The following is a 16,756-nucleotide window of genomic DNA, read 5'->3' on the forward strand; positions in this document are numbered from 1 at the left end:
CAAGAATAAATAGGTCTCGAAGGGTACCTTTTTGAAATATATCATCTTCTTCAATAACTAAGATTACACCTCTCAAATTTATCTCTAACAGTTGAAATTACATCTCCCAAACTTATTTTCAATAGTTAAGATTACACTTCTGAAATTTATCTCAGTCTTAGTTAAGATGTCCATTGGACACTGGTGTATGGTTACACCATCTTATATATCTATGTGCATGGGTACCCAATTTTAATGTTAATCTATTATATTTGTGTCAGATCAGATACTTGTATGAGATACCCAAAATTAAAAAAGAATTGTCAACATCAAACATCCTATGAAACAAATCAAATGACATTCTCAGTGCTCCCATTACACCAGTACAACATGTTAGTATAGTCCCACATAGACCAAAGTATAAAAGATCCTGGGGCCAATCCACTTCATACCAAAAACCCATAAAAGAGATAAACCACCAACAACAACTGTCAAAACGTAGTCGGAGTTGACCAACTCTTAGACGAATTTGTTGTATTGATCTGTGAGAGAACTTCTTAGGTTCTTATACAGACCATAGAGCGAGTATTGCCGAAGGTTTTCAACTTCATACCATGAGTTTAGAGACTTACAGTGTTTATCTGTCCCTGAGAATGAAAGTTGAATTCCAAGACTGCAATCTACAGGACCTCCTTTGTTTTTACAGCTAGTTGTTCTGATAGCACAATCTTGACGGTTTAGGCACACAAAATTTGAGTTCCCTGAACATGAAGCACATCCATCTCTCTTCCAATACATATTCTGTAATCTACCCTTCTGAAATTCGAGGACCTGTTTTTCATACGTTTTTATCAGTTTCAACATAAAAAAGATACTACTAATTATGAATGATGATATCGTGTATTATATATTAGTATGTTATTTTGTTACCAGAGTGAAACTTGTGACAGTGTAGGTAGAATTAGCAATGAAAGCAGGGCGAGATCTAGCTGCATATTTTCGGCCTGCAAACGCTACCATGTACCCAGCGCCATATGTATCCTGCAAAATAAAACCCATTATCATAAATCAACGAACGGATCTAAGACAAGAATTGAAAAACCACAGTGAAGATAGTAAAGACTTCCGAGCCTCTATTTAAGCTATTTTGTATGGGGTGTGTAATGGATTTACCATCACCAACAAACTGACCCAAGACAAGAATTCAGAATCAAGAATATATAGTTCGTATAGAAGATCTTGAAGAGAAGTAAGATAGAAGTTAGTCCGACATGGAACCCAAGGTATAAGTAAAGAATCTACAGATGGAAAGCTCAAAGAGAAGTGAATAACTAAGCCAGTTTTCAAGTCCAGAATATCACATTATTAAGAAATATTGAAAACCTAAGAGGGCAACATTAACAATAACGTCTAAGCTGCGCGGGCGAAGAACACCTAGTACGCATGAATAGATACAGAGGAAAGGATATCGACTTGATTTGAGCAAGTCCCAAGTTCCCAACGCAACTCTTTATTCTGGAAACAACTTCTAACTACTCTCTCTCATTTTATTACCTCTCAAGTCTCACTTCTCCAACTTCTTAGAGGTCAAAACCAATCGTATTTATATGGAATCTTTTCTTATTTTTTCATTTCCCACAGTAACACTATCATTCTCACTTTTTAAGTTCTTCAATTCATAACCACATTCCATATTTATTTCTTAACTGGGTAGCTCCAGTTTACCCCAAAAACTCTTCCCGTTCCAAGACATCCATTTAAAGATTAAAATTTTTGGTGATCTTGGCCTTTTTCACCCCAAAACCTAGCTCAAGAGATGGCTTTCCCTCGCACCTCTAAACTGATCACCACCACCTCTCACAACCTATGTGGGTCTAAGTTCGACAAATCTCGTTATGTTTCGAGGGTTCTGGAAATCTACATATGTGGGTCTAACTATGACTTGATTGGTTTATTTTGTGGAACTTAACATTTACTTTTAGATTCTATCTGAAATTTCTCTTCCATTCCTATTTATTGGAATCTCCAAACTTGACATTATATCCATATAACAAAATCCCCTACAATGGCAATCAAATAGATTATGACAATGTAAAATCTTTGCATCAAATCTTATATAGATTGTTTCTATGTTCTTCAAGAACTCTTCCATCTAATCAATCAACTTTATAAGCTCTAATTTTTTTTTCACTACTAGAATCACCACCCACCATTTCCTAACTTAAATGGTTTGATCTGAAAAGTTCATAATCATGAGAAACTATAGAAATACTACAACAACAACAAAAAAAACCCACCAAAATCTGAACTTCAACAATAACCCACCTAAAAAAATAGTCAGAAACCCCTAGTAGTAACATATTGGACAAAAAAACATGTGTAAGTGAAGAGAAAATGTACCGGAGAGAAGGAAGAGGAGTTAATAGTGAGAAGAGAAATCTCATCAACTTTAGGTCTGAAGATAGAGAGTTGAGAACTGGATAGAGATAGTCTTTTATCACAAGGAGAAAGCTAAAAGTAACAATAATCTGAGCTGCTTCAAATACATATCACAGTAAAAAGATCATCTCAAATCCAAATAAGCTTAGATTCGATTTGTATGTCAAGACTCAAGATGATAGAATAACCAAAAGAGATGTTACTGATGCTGGGATGACGATGCTTCTCCACCTGACGATTGCTGATATGGAGGCTGTTGAGACTGAGAAGGTGCTGCCATTTGAGGTGGTGGTGGTGGACCACCAGACTGATGGTGATACTGCTGATAATGTGGTGGTCGGTGGGGAGGTAGCATATGGTTGTATGGTGGAAAATAGTGTTGTGGGTAGTGACCATGCATTGGTTGTGGTGGGGGTGGCATATTTTGGTAAGGGAAATGATGCCCTGGATGCTGCTTATCTGCACCTGGTTTATTCTCACCTGACCCACTTCCAGGGGCCGACCCTTCCTGAGAAGGAACAAGTGCACCCATCCTTTGAGGATCCATGGAAGGATAGTAAGCCCGTTCCGGTTGCGGTGGAGGAGGAATGTTGAAATAGTGCATAGCTGCTGGTGGTGGCTGAGCCTGGGTACCCAGTGGCTGATCCTGAGTCCCTGGAGGCTGCATCTGTTGGGAAATGAGAGCCCTTGGCAACAAACCTCCATGAGTTAGAGCCTGTTGTCTTGCTGCTTCATCATCAAGGTTTTCTAACTCCGCTTTTTGAGCCTGGGATTTTCCCCACAAAAGCTTCAGTCTAAGTCCCTTTATGACCAGTTTATTTGAGAGCTCTTCCGCTGCCTTTTCTGCTCCTTCCCTAGTTGTGTAGGTAACAAATGCACAAGCTCTTTGGAGCACCATTCTTATAGACTCTATCTCGCCATGTGCATAAAAGTGGTCTCTTAGGTCTTGCTCGGTAACTCTAGCATCGAGCCCACCAACGTAAAGAGTCTTGATGCTTTCATCATCAGGGGGAGCTAGTGATGGCATTTCCCCTGCTTTATTCAGAAGCTTCTGTGCAACTGGATCGTTCACTCTGAAAATTAAGAGAGAAAAGAGATGATTAAACAATATCCATATATCAAATGCAAACACTAAAAGTGCACAAGAAAACCGTGATATTCAGGAGATGGTGATTGTTTGCAACTACTCGAGGGAAGTTGATTATGAGGAAAAAACAGGTGGGCAATGATAAAACGAATTGATTTGAGAGTCTAAATGTGCACCAGGTCAAGTGAGTCAAGAAGCATCAGCTTAAGTGAGTTAAGGATCCATCAGCTGCCTGATTATAGCTGAATTACTAATTAACATAACAAAAAAGTAAATCAAAGATAATACATACCCATAGTAACGATCTTTGATATTCTGTTGAGATAACTCCCCTGTTATTGGCATTTCATGACGGTAGGGACACTCAGAACCTCTAGTACATTCACCTCGCACAAAGAAACTGCAAACATGAGCTCTATTTCTTTTGTAGTATGGAGTTGTTCTTTGAAGCTTTAGAATAGTGTCGTTAGGACGTGCTTTCCCATATGAAGATTCATAGTCAATACCAGCTCTAGCCTGTAATAACCAAAGTAATAATATAAGAAAGATGCACGAAAAAAAATCAACTAAAGATTATGCAAGGTAGTAGAAGTGCAATAAGTTGGTTAAAATTTTGATCCCAGATCATGCTGCCGGTAGAAGTTTTGGGGCAAACTAAGTATACTGGGGAAGCACTTTCTAATTTCTATGCATCCATTAAATTCTATTTGACATACCAAGTTCCAAGGAGTAGAACCTCCCGAGCAGATACGAGCGTCACTATGTTTTAGAATATTGTAGTAAAGTGTAAAGCTCTAGCACCTAACAGATATAAAAGGAGCAGGAATAGCACAAGAAATTGTTGCATGCATGGTTTCGGAATGGTGGTTGTGCTGGTGAGATATCAGTAGAGATTAGTGAACAAGGCCTTGAGATGGTGATGGTGATATGGAGATATCAGTCGCAAGTGCACTAATAACTTTTCATCTTTAGCAAGTAGAAAAAGGAAGGAAACTGGAAGGAATTGTTTCTTACCCTCCTGTCATGCTCTTCGGCAAAATACTCCCTATTAACATCACTCTTTGGGATGGCGTCATTGGAATTGATGGCAAGTGCTGTATCTCGGACTTGAACTGGTAACCCGTATTCAAGATCCAAAAGACAGACTTGACACACGTTTTTTAGCTTGCTACACGTCTGGCACACCTCTGTCTTTTTAAATCTTGAATCACGACCTGGTCTCCACCTGAAAACCGTGAATGGCCTAGTACAGATCTTGCATTCTTTATCATAATCTGCTTTTGTCTAAATATTAGAAACCAGAAAAGAAATGTTAGTCGACAAATCATATCCTCAAAACCAAACACATTAGAGATTCATGGTTCTTATCGGTTTACATTTCAAGGATATAGTTGAGCATTATACTCAGATTTTATGCAAACCCATCCTAAAAACTTCTTCAAGCATGCTTGAAAGAACTAATTCATACAGAATTTCAAGAGATCATGGAAAACTACTTATTTTGTTTTCAGATTCTCAGAAACTGAGCTGTTTTAGGATTCAATCCGAAACTATTTGGTGGATAAGATGACTTCGTGACTTCAACATGAGCATTTCCGTAGAACTCTCTTTAATCCCTTCGTTTTGAAAAACATATACTATATAAACACAATCGGATTTGAGCGCTAGGGTTCGTAAGGTCTCACAGAAGTTGTCAATTTTTAATTGCTATAAGGTTCTAATCATTCGAAGGAAGAAAGCTAGAATGAATCTAAGTAACCAACAATAGTTCAGCATAGAAAGATGATATAACGAAATTGAAATCGTCGATTTCTTCCGTTTCCCACTTGATACTGGGGTTAGTGTTAGGATCTACAGAAAAAAAAATCAGAGAAAAGAATTGAAATTGAAAAAGGGGGGTTGTTTACCATTCGAACATAAGGATTATCTCCGAGACAGGATTCGCAAATGATGGGGAAATCTGAACGCTCCCATCCGTCAGCTTCCAGATCCCTTAACAATCTATGTGCCATTAATTATTAGTTTTAGAAAGAACACACCAGAGCTGCTGCTGCTAGTTCTTCTTCTTCTTCTTTAATGCTGAAACCCTAATATTTGAGTAGTAACCATTAAAAGGTGTTATGATGAACTTCAAAATGCTGGACAAAAAAGTGAATTTTTTTATGCAATCCAACATATTCTGGAACTATTACCCATACTACTACACCAATAATGTTCTATGGTTGTCAAAAAATCAGATTTGCTTAGTAACCATTGATAAAGTTTTATAAGGAACTTCATAATGCTAGACAAAATAGTATTAACTTTTTATTGAAAGGCACTATATTCTGGATCTAACACTATGCTTGAAATAATCATTATGACTACAATACAAAACCCTAAATTAGGTAGAATCCTAAATTGTTGGGATAAAATAATTTTTTTAGAGAAGATGTAGTAGTAACTAAACTTCATAAAGAGATTAAGCTGTAGATGTTATTTCTTCAAAGAAATTATACAACAACAAAGACAATGTAACCCTAGAAATTTCTTTTCGCATGCAACTCTACTTACTCTTCACTGTGAAGTGATTTAGGGTTTTGAAGGGAGAATTACTGAAACACCCGCCTTTTCATAATGCTCTTTACTGAAACCCCCACCTTTTATTAGTAATTACTAATACCCCCGACTTCCATTAGATTTAACTTTGATATTTTCAATATTACTTTCTTGCCCTCTTACGTTTTTACCCCACTTTTTGATAATCTGATTACTAAAACCCCCACCTTTTCATCGTACAAATCAAGACAATTTTACACAAATCAAGCCAATTTCATTATACAAATCAAGCCAATTTCATACAAATCGAGCCAATTTCATAAAAATCATGTCAATTTAATAAAAATCACTCCAATTTCATCATACAAATCAAGCCAATTTCGAGAAACCCTATTTCGAATGATTACTGTCAATTTCATAAACCCTATTTCGAATGATTAAGAACTACTTTGTTCTACTGTTATAATCAGTAAAGGGAGACGACACCCTATATCGAGAGAGAGAGAGAGAGAATACCTGGTTCGCTTATGGAGTTTCGTTAGGGAGAGAGGCTGCTTTCATGTAGTTTCGTTAGAGAGAGAGAGAGAGAGAGTGAGAATACCCGAGTTTTGTTTCCCTGCTGGTGTAATATCGCGCAGGTGAGGGAGAGAAGAAGGTTGTGTTTTTAGGCGCCCCCGCTTTGTGTCGAAGGTTGTGTTTTGGGCTTACAGGCTACTTGTTTTTAATTGGTTGAAAGATCTCAAGTTCCGCACAACTTATTTCACTCTGTTTTAAGTACTTATAATAGTGATATCTTGGAATTTCATTGATTTTCAGGCAATCCAGCTCTGAGGCAGAGAAAACCTGGTACGGGTATGGGATGCCGTTATGGGCTTCGTTTAAAATCCCAAATGGGCCAGTTTCAGATTGACTATGCCATCAACGCTTTTCAACAGAAGACTGTTTACTTTGGTGTCAGTAATGTTGTTTCATGATGTCTATTGGATCCAAAATTCATTTCTTGAAAGTTTAAGATTCTTTAAGAAAATAGGTTCAAGAATTTGAGTTGAAATCAAGCTTCATACTCAAAAAAAGATTATCCATGGAAAGGGATCGAAATCTGCCATGGCGGCTGGACATTCTTGCTGCAGATCATGAATCCAATTCGATATTGCAGACAGATAGTTTTCATCTAGGACAGGGCAGAAGCAGTATACCTACTCAGACTTCTTCAAGCTATCGATTTATTATGATCTTAACATTCTTCAATGGAGTTTGAAAATTACCGAAAATTCTATTGTTACCCAACTAACAATTATTTCAACTAATAGAATATATATCTTTGTCCATTTAGTTACATGGGGATTATGTTAAATATTGAGACAAATTATGGTAACTTCTATAGGTCAAAATAGTCTCCACAATCACATCCAAGATAGAAAATTGTAGAAAAGGCTAAAAAATCGACCTACTCTAGACTCTACAAAGAGTTAACCGTCCACCACAAGAATAAATAGCTCTCGAAGGGTATCTTTTTGGAATATACCATCTTCTTCAATAACTAAGATTACACCTCTCAAATTCATCTCTAACAATTGAAATTACATCTCTCAAACTTATTTTCAATAGTTAGATTACACCTCTCAAATTTATCTCTGAAGATTGAGATTACATCTTCCTTTATCCGGTATGACTGAGATTATAGAACTGTCTGTATGGTTACACCATCTTACATATCTATGTGCATGGGTACCCAATTTTACTGTTAATCTATTATATTTGTGTCAGATCAGATACTTGTATGAGATACCCAAAATTAAAAAAGAATTGTCAACATCAAACATCTTCCTCTCATAAAAAAAAAAACATCAAACATCTTATGAAACAAATCAAATGTCATTCTCAGTACTCCCATTACACTAGTACAACATGTTAGCATAGTCCCACATAGACCAAAGTATAAAAGATCCTGGGGCCAATCCACTTCATACCAAAAACCCATAAAAGAGAGAAACCACCAACATCAACTGTCAAAACGGAGTCGGAGTTGACCAACTCTTAGAAGAATTTGTTATATTGATCTGTGAGAGAACTTCTAAGGTTCTTATACAGACCATAGAGCGAGTATTGCCGAAGGTTTTCAACTTCATACCATGAGTTTAGAGACTTGTAGTGTTTATCTGTCCCTGAGAATGCAAGTTGAATTCCAAGACTGCAATCTACAGGACCTCCTTTGTTTTTACAGCTAGTTGTTCTGATAGCACAATCTTGACGGTTTAGGCACACAAAATTAGAGTTCCCTGAACATGAAGCACATCCATCTCTCTTCCAATACATATTCTGTAATCTACCCTTCTGAAATTCGAGGACCTGTTTTTCATACGTTTTTATCAGTTTCAACATAAAAAAGATACTACTAATTATGAATGATGATATCGTGTATTATATATTAGTATGTTATTTTGTTACCAGAGTGAAACTTGTGACGGTGTAGGTAGAATTAGCAACGAAAGCGGGGCGAGATCTAGCTGCATATTTTCGGCCTGCAAAAGCTACCATGTACCCAGCGCCATATGTATCCTGCAAAATAAAACCCATTATCATAAACCAAAAAACGGATCTAAGACAAGAATTGAAAAACCACAGTGAAGATAGTAAAGACTTCCGAGCCTCTATTTAAGCTATTTTTGTATGGGGTGTGTAATGGATTTACCATCACCAACAAACTGACCGAAGATAAGAATTCAAAATCAAGAATATATAGTTCATATTGAAGAGCTTGAAGATAAGTAAGATAGAAGTTAGTCCAACATGGAATGCAAAGTATAAGTAAAAAAATCTACAGATTGAAAGCTCAAAGAGAAGTGAATAACTAAGCCAGTTTTCAAGTCCAGAATATCACATAAGTAAGAACTATTGAAAACCTAAGAGGGCAACATTAACAATAACTACTGAGTAGCATAAACGTCAAAGCTGCACGGGCGAAGAACACCTACCTAATAGGTATGAATAGATACAGAGGAAAGGAAATGACTTGATTTGAGCAAGTCCCAAGTTCCCAACGCAAGTCTATATTCTGGAAACAACTTCTGACTACTCTTTCTCATTTTACTATCTCTCAAGTCTCACTGCTCCTACTACTTAAGGATAAAAACCAATCATATTTATATGGAATCTTTTCTTACTTTTTTTCATTTCCGGCACTATCATTTTCACTTATTAAGTTCTTCGATTCATAACCACATTCCATATTTGTTTCTTAACTGGGTTGCTACGGTTTATCCCTAAAACTTTTCCTGTGCCAAGAGCCCAAGACATCCATTTAAAGATTCAAAAATTTGTTCGGTGATCTTGGTATCTTTCACCCCATAACCTAGCTCAAGAGGTGGCTTTCCCTCATACCTCTAAACTGATCCCCACCGCCTCTCACAACCTATGTGGGTTTAACTTCGACAGATCTCATTATGTTCGAGGGTTGTGGAAATCTACATGTGGGGCTAACTATGTGGGTCTAACTATGACTTGATTGGTTTATTTGTGGAACTTAACATTTACTTTTAGATTCTATCTGAAATTTCTCTTCCATTCGAATCTCCAAACTTGACATTATATCCATATAACAAAATCCCCTACAATGTCAATCAAATAGGTTATGACAATGTATAATCTTTTACAACAAATCTTATATAGATTGATTCTATTTTCTTCAAGAACTCTTCCATCTAATCAATCAACATTATAAGCTTTCACTAATAGATTCACCATCCAACATTTCCTAACTTAAATGGTTTGGTCTGAAAAGTTCATAATCATGAGAAACTATAGAAATAGTCTCTAAAGTAAAAAAAAACACCAAAATCTGGACTTCAACAGTAACCTAGCTCAACAAAATAGTCAGAAAACCCTAGTAATAACATATTGGACAAAAAAAAACATGTGTAAGTGAAGAGAAAATGTACCGGAGAGAAGGAAGATGAGTTAATAGTGAGAAGAGAAATCTCATCAACTTTAGGTCTGAAGATAGAGAGTTGAGAACTGGATAGAGATAGTCTTTTATCACAAGGAGAAAGTTGTAGTGATTGATTAAAAAAGAAAGAATCACTAGATGAAAATGCAATTCCGAAAGTGAAACCGTCAGATCTCTGTATTTTAGTGTCAGAACATGGTTGGAAAACCCTATTTGTATCATCACTTCCATCAACAACTACCGCCATTATCATCAATAGAAAGGTCATTACCATTGTCATCATAGACATTTTGAGCTAGCTACTCTGATGAATCAAGAAGAAGAAGAGAATGGGTTTTTTGAATCAGGAAAGATAAGAAGTATTAGTGAATGATAGAGAAAGATTCACTTTATTGAGTGGCTATCACAAAGTTTTCTTAAACAAGTGAATATGTTTGAAAAGCTTATTTGGCTGGATTATGTGGAAATTAATATACTACTGTAGTACTGTGATTTATGAAGACCTAAAAGCTAATCACATATTCTTGAGCTCCGTTGGGAATTACAAATTTTTTTTTCCTTGTTCCAAAATTTGTATTTGAATTATGTGAAAATTCCATATTGTTCGATAACCAAATATTTTATTGGTTAAAGGTACGTATATAAATAGGCTTGCATAGCACTCATTACGTTTCTCTCCAAAATTTGTTGAAAACAATCTGAACCATACTAAATCTATTGTATAAATTGTTGTAATATTGTCGTATCAATAGAAATTCAAATAACAAAGATGAATCACAAAAGAACTTTCGGAAACCAATCTTTTGAGTGATAAAGGTACTTCTTGTCTTGTCCAATTTCATTAAACATCTGCAAGGTAAGTCACATTAGTACTGGAGAAACTATAGCATGACATAAATATAAAGATACATACACACAAATCACTGCCTATTAGTAATTACAGAAACATGAACTCCTGTATAATTATTATCAGACTGTGGAACAGATGAATTTAGTAGCTGGGTAATAGGTAATTGAGACCCTCATATATACAAACTTTCATTTGGCCTTCGATTCAAATAAATAAATTCTCGTTTCGCCTTTAAACTCTCTGTGAGTTAGCTTGAATTTGTCGCGTTTGGATCACTTCTTCCGCCAAGGTTAGATTTGTTCTTGATAGGGTTTTTCTGCGCAGTGTTTGAATTGTGGACAGAGACTCTATTAGGATGCTTGTCTGTTTGTGCTCCAATACCTGTTTCACAATGACACGAGAGATCAGAAGAGTCGAATGATGGATAAAGAAGTACCCATTGGTTTCATCAGTTAGTAGTATATCAATATGTACTTATCAACAATTTATGGTACTGATCATTCTAAGAGATCTGCTCGTTTTAGCGTGTGAGAAACAAAGAGAAAGAGGAAGGAGACCCAGAAACTGGGTTACCTATGGAGAAAGACCAACTTGGAGAAGAACCAGAAAGTCATTTACATCAACCTTCTATATGGTTCAAATTATTTATAGAAGTGTGGCATAAGATGTAAAAGGGACCTAGAAGGTTTAATATGGAGTGAGGAAAAAGACTGTAAGGAACACGTGTCTCCTCTTTCGTTTCAGTTGCAGTACAAATTGGATAACATGATAACAATATAACATAGACCATGCACTTACTGAATTAGAGACGACATGGCCGTAGAGGTAAAATCACATGAGAAGGACTCACCAGTATTTGGAAGGGAGAATCTCTTCTTTGCCTGATGATTCGACTTCGAGGATCTCTCTTTTGGATTGCTGTGGGCTCTAGATCCAATCACGGGAATTCTCAAATTAGATTCTTCAATTGGCTCTCTTGCAGATGACTTGGGCTTTGATTTGCCCGAAAGTATAGGTGACTTGCTCGATGAAGAACCAGTTCCATCAGAATGAGATGCACCATTCTTATGTGTCGAGAAATTTGGATGGATGTTCGAAGAAATGTTTTTAGTGTTGGCAGATCTAAAATTAGCCATGCTTCCATTGTTTCCTTGGGTTGACCCGCTGTCCTGAACTGTAACTCCGTCCTTCATATTAATGTCAACAAATCTGTTTTCCCATGGACGAACAGCCATCCATCTCTCTAACCAGTTCCAACCCCAATTGTTTTTATCTGGTTCAAAACCAGCAGGCACCATCTGCTGCCTTGATCCGGCCTGCCACTGGAGTAGTGGAGGAGAGACCAATTGAAACAAGTCAACAAGCTAATCAAAGAATTCGTATGCACGTTGGAATATGAGGGAATTTCTTTTATTTAGGAAAAATATACAGGCATCAAAGAATCTTAAACGTTATATCATTGTGAATCTTGGCTCAGATTACATGGACAGTTATTATCAAGGTTTACCTGATGAGTCATAGCATACGCCATGGCTCTCTCACGCTTAGCTGCTGCTTCTTGCCTCTTTAACAACTTCGCTTGAATGTGTTCAACAGATCCAATACTGTCACACCACCCTCCCTACTCTCAATAAAAAAACAAGAGCAAATCATTTTTTTTATTGGATTTAGTAAACCCTAAAATTTCAGTAACTGCACTATACTTCCTCGTATATCTCATCATTTAGTCCCAAAATCACATACAAGTTGATAGTTTACATCAATTATGACTCAACAGATTTGATCTTCCTTATATTAGTATATTATTACTTTCTGCTTTGTTTCCCGTCTCCGTTATTCTATGACATAAATATGAACTTGCCAAGCTATCCGTCAATATAATCAAGCATGTAATAATATCAGTAAGTTACAAACTATATGTGTCTCAAAATAGTTCCACTTCACATGCATATCTGACTATGAATAGTGTGTTCTAATTGCTTCCGCTTTTCTGTTTACTTCTTTTGAAAGCAAAACCTAATGAGCCGACTGTTCTGTTGTCTTTGTCCTTCATACTTGGCACTCGAGAACATGAAATCTAACTTCTTCTAAGCAGGACTAAGTAGCACATACTACACATGCAAACTGAATAGGAATTAGAAATTCTAGGAGCAGAAATCTGTCCAAGAGGAAGCAATAACTTTTCAAAAGCAAAGTTTTAGCAGAAAAAACACTTTTTTACGATGATTGAAGAAAATTTCTTTGGCCATTTGAAAGAACCCATATAACTTCTTACCTCTATTTCTCGAACTCGATCATCGTGAGAAAGTTGTTGTTGAACTTTCTCTTGTGTCATTTGACTTTCTAGAGACATGCGAACACGCCTTGCCCGGACACGAGCCTGCACTCTCACCAAAGCTTGCATGCAACGAAGAGTTATTGCTGCTTGTTTTCTCACAGCGTGGCCCCTTACAAGAGCCTGAAGTCTCACCAGTCCTTTCAAAGCTCTTAGAGCTCTTCTAGCCTGATAATATCATGTCAATTAACATTTGATCTCAATTCAAAACCAAATATTCAAATACCGAAGCAACACACAACAGTCACATTAGTAGAGAAGATGAAAATTGCACCATTTGGGTGTCCACCACGTGTCTTTGAGAAGCAAAAGCCAATGACGGGTCCATACAGATGGATAACAGTACAAATAATAGTCATATTTAGGAGATAAATTCATAAACACACAAAATTAGAAATATAATAACTTTGGAGAACCCTATAAAAATAACTTAATAAACGCACGATATTTTATTACTCCATATAGAACAACTTAATGCAAATCTTAATATTTACTGAGATATTGAATGAAGGATTCAGTTTATTGTGTGGCCCGGCCCATATGGCATGAAATGGATCCAATCCAAGACAGATCAGGGAATTAAGATACCAATTCTTCATCAAGACCAAGACCTGAATCTGATTTAAAACTTGACCCCCTTCGACTCTCTAAATGGTTCCCTTGGATCGATAACCAATATTATTTCTAATTTCTGAAAGTCCAGCAGGGATAATCTTGTCTAATGAACTAAATATGCAGAGGTTCTTCTTAGTGTCTAGACGCTGCCAGGACATGTGTAGTTTTCCTTCCCAAAATGATATACTACTTTAGTCGAAACTAAGATATGAAGAAACATTAAGGTACAGACAACAATGAAATCCTCTTAAACAATTCTTACTAGAAACCCTCTAAAAGCTGTCTGGATTCTTGTGGCAGCTCTGTCCTCCTTAGCATTCGATTGAACTTGAACTACAGTCTGTACTTGGATTAAGCTAGAAGCGAAACTGGTAGAATCTGAGGTGGAATGAGTATTGGGATCATGAGTAACTGGAGCCGCATTTTCGACGAACTCTTCTTTAAGGATGTCACCATCAAACTCGACAGAGTTCCTTCTCCGGTGCCAAAAACGACCTCCAGCTGATTTTCTCTGAAGCATAAAGGAAATGTGAGATAAGTTGCATAACGATTGTTACATGTGGCAGAAAATTGAACATCCAGCACAGAAAATGCATGTATTGAGTTGGGAAAATATGAAACTGCCCAAATAAACCAAGGGAAGGCCTAGTTGGACCGGCAGTAGACTTTATGCAACAAGTGTCAACCTTGTAATAGCAAACTCTTTTATGTATCAAATAGCCAAATGATGTAAGTAATCAACACATAAAATTCTTAAGAATTTAACTCAATGAAATCAAATCCATACGTTAGGTTTCAAGTTACACATCAGATTTACCCACATTCTCGTTCCTTTCTGAAGATGATGATTTTTCTGACTTCTTTAGCCCCACCAATGTTCGGAGCCACTTCCCTGATGCACCCATGACGTCACCTTTGCGGTTCCTAACCAAAAGTCCAAAACCTGTCACATACAAGCATCTAACAAATCAATGCGTGTCTGACACTTGGTATATTTGGGCATATGAGAGAGAGAACGTTCTGGGAAGTGTGTTCCATGAGCGCGTATCAGTATACATCAGCACATGTAAACATGACGAGAAAGGTGTGCGAAATGTGAATGAGAACCATGCAAATACAAGCAAGGGTTTTTGTCTATTTTTTTCTGTTTCGGATTTTCTGAACTACTGATATGGTGTAATCCTATCCGAGGAGTGACATAATGTCTTAACAAATCCAACTCATGATTGAAACTTATCGTACCCCCAATTCTAAAGAATTAAGAGCATAGCAGCAATTCCTCGCGATTCGAAAAATATAGCAACCTGCAACACTAAGGTGTAGCAGATAAAATCCAAAGCTCTCTCAGCTAATTAAGAAGCGAGATCAGAGAGGTAGAGGACACGCCTTAGCAAAACGAGGAATCCGATTTTCCATACGGAGTAAGTGGTTAATGAAGAATACCCTTAAGAAACATAACAAGGAACAATCGTAATCAACTAAATAATAGTATATATATTCTCTGTATATTCATTTTATTCCCGAATTGCTAAACTTTTTTTCGTGATCTCAAAGTATATATGCTTATTACCTGCTACTGATTCATGTCATATACTCATCAAATTATCCCAACCCAGAATTGAGCAAACAAAGATTAACCCAAAACCCTCTACATATCATTAAGAAAAAAACCTAATTGGTAAGAAAAAATGAAGTCAAACAAACACCACCATAATAGACAGACCTTTCTCTTTTCTCAAAAGAGTCTTGAACACTACAAAAAAGGTGAATTGAGAGTGAAACAACTGCTAAAAAAAGTACAGCTTTAGTGGAAATCCGAAATAAAAGACAGAACCCTAAGTAAAGTAAATTTGAATTTAGTAAGAATCAAGCAAAATCAGTAGAGCTAAACTCAAAACCCTCATCACAACAAAAGTGAAATTCTCAATTCAGCCAAGTTATAATGTAGATCTATAGATCAGAAGCATCAATTCAGAAACCCTTTGACTAACCTTAGGGCAGAAGAAATGCAGTAGTAGATAGGATGAGAAAGGAAGATTCCACCATTGAAGACAAAAATTCTTCTGTTCTTCTGTCAAATACAATAGATCAGTTATATTCGATTTCGGTTACAAAGATTGATATTTTTTCCATCCACGATTCACTTCCACTCTGTCTGTGTTTCTCTCTCTAGAATAGTGGACTTATTAATTTTTTTGTTGAATTAGTGGACTTATTAATTGAAGTCCTTGTCTTTTGTTTCTCTCTCTTATCTGTGCTGATAGATGAAAAGGCGGCATTTTGTCGGAGCAGTTGGTCTAAATTGCGCGGGGGGAGTATACCCACTAGATTCTTGCTAGATTTTGGATAGATAATTCTTTGTGGCCTCTCAATCGTTCAAGAATCTATAATAATATACGTACTTTTCTTCAAGGGGCATGGTTTAGCCTCTGCCTCAGGGAAAGTAACTCTCCTCATCGTATCTTTGGTTCTTATGTTCTCAAGTATGATACTCTGGACTTAAAAAGAATTATGTCAGTGTGTCAGATTTTCTCGGGCACAAGATTTTCCAGAGAAATTATGGATTTTGTCTAACATTCCGGTGCAAGGAAACTTCTTTTACTTTCTCTTCTCCCACCATCTAGTTCGGCCATAACCACCACAATTTCTCTCTTCTCTCTATCCTTCCTTTCATCTTCCTCCTCTCCTCTCTCTTTCTCTCTAAATATTTCGTCGAAAATCTCTGTTTGCAACTCACCATTATGGTAATGGTGGTGGGTGTTGGGGCACAAAAGAGAAACATAAGAAAAACTAAAAAAAAAATATTGATTAAAATTTTGTATCTTAGAAAACTTTCTTGTATCCAAAGGTGGTGTCCTATTTTAATCATTAAACTTCATATGAGAATATCTCATTATTCTAAAATTAGATTTGAACGTTTCTTCACTCTAAACTTAAGAGCGCGACGAGACAAATGAAATGACGCAT

The 16,756-nt window shown here is 36.6% G+C and overlaps 4 protein-coding genes across 5 annotated transcripts; all 4 read right to left on the reverse strand.

Moving 5' to 3' along the window:
• Nucleotides 1-288: 288 nt before the first annotated feature.
• Nucleotides 289-2,487, reverse strand: LOC147558620 (uncharacterized; the record flags this gene model as incomplete). The annotated part of the gene is made up of 3 exons (XM_086659040.1): nucleotides 289-810; nucleotides 910-1,020; nucleotides 2,380-2,487. Coding segments are annotated over 3 exons (531 nt in total), but the record flags the coding sequence as incomplete, so codon positions are not given.
• LOC147558621 (zinc finger CCCH domain-containing protein 40-like) lies at nucleotides 2,449-6,894 on the reverse strand. Of its 2 annotated transcripts, none has more exons than XM_086660362.1 (5): nucleotides 6,560-6,894; nucleotides 5,413-5,592; nucleotides 4,520-4,789; nucleotides 3,798-4,021; nucleotides 2,449-3,491 (listed from the first exon to the last, which is right to left on the reverse strand). In XM_086660362.1, the coding sequence occupies exons 2-5, from the start codon at nucleotides 5,515-5,517 to the stop codon at nucleotides 2,618-2,620; spliced, it is 1,473 nt and encodes a 490-aa protein (XP_086516488.1). In that variant the 5' UTR covers nucleotides 5,518-5,592; nucleotides 6,560-6,894; the 3' UTR covers nucleotides 2,449-2,617. The 2 variants fall into 2 exon arrangements, with proteins under 2 accessions (XP_086516488.1, XP_086516489.1); XM_086660363.1 differs by having other exon boundaries at nucleotides 5,413-5,584; nucleotides 6,560-6,738.
• A 944-nt stretch (nucleotides 6,895-7,838) lies between these two features.
• LOC147558622 (uncharacterized) lies at nucleotides 7,839-10,562 on the reverse strand. The gene is made up of 3 exons (XM_086660379.1): nucleotides 9,982-10,562; nucleotides 8,492-8,602; nucleotides 7,839-8,392 (listed from the first exon to the last, which is right to left on the reverse strand). Exons 1-3 carry the CDS (start codon nucleotides 10,276-10,278, stop codon nucleotides 8,081-8,083), a joined length of 720 nt encoding a protein of 239 aa, XP_086516505.1. The 5' UTR covers nucleotides 10,279-10,562; the 3' UTR covers nucleotides 7,839-8,080.
• Nucleotides 10,563-10,862: 300 nt separating this feature from the next.
• LOC147558623 (protein IQ-DOMAIN 5-like) lies at nucleotides 10,863-16,431 on the reverse strand. The gene is made up of 7 exons (XM_086660380.1): nucleotides 15,781-16,431; nucleotides 14,611-14,732; nucleotides 14,052-14,300; nucleotides 13,115-13,342; nucleotides 12,347-12,460; nucleotides 11,690-12,161; nucleotides 10,863-11,220 (listed from the first exon to the last, which is right to left on the reverse strand). Exons 2-7 carry the CDS (start codon nucleotides 14,692-14,694, stop codon nucleotides 11,087-11,089), a joined length of 1,281 nt encoding a protein of 426 aa, XP_086516506.1. The 5' UTR covers nucleotides 14,695-14,732; nucleotides 15,781-16,431; the 3' UTR covers nucleotides 10,863-11,086.
• Nucleotides 16,432-16,756: the final 325 nt, after the last annotated feature.

This window comes from Eschscholzia californica, unplaced genomic scaffold (assembly GCF_041429995.1).
Source record: "Eschscholzia californica isolate CP2 unplaced genomic scaffold, dmEscCali1.0.p SCAF_2, whole genome shotgun sequence".
Taxonomy (NCBI): Eukaryota; Viridiplantae; Streptophyta; class Magnoliopsida; order Ranunculales; family Papaveraceae; genus Eschscholzia; species Eschscholzia californica.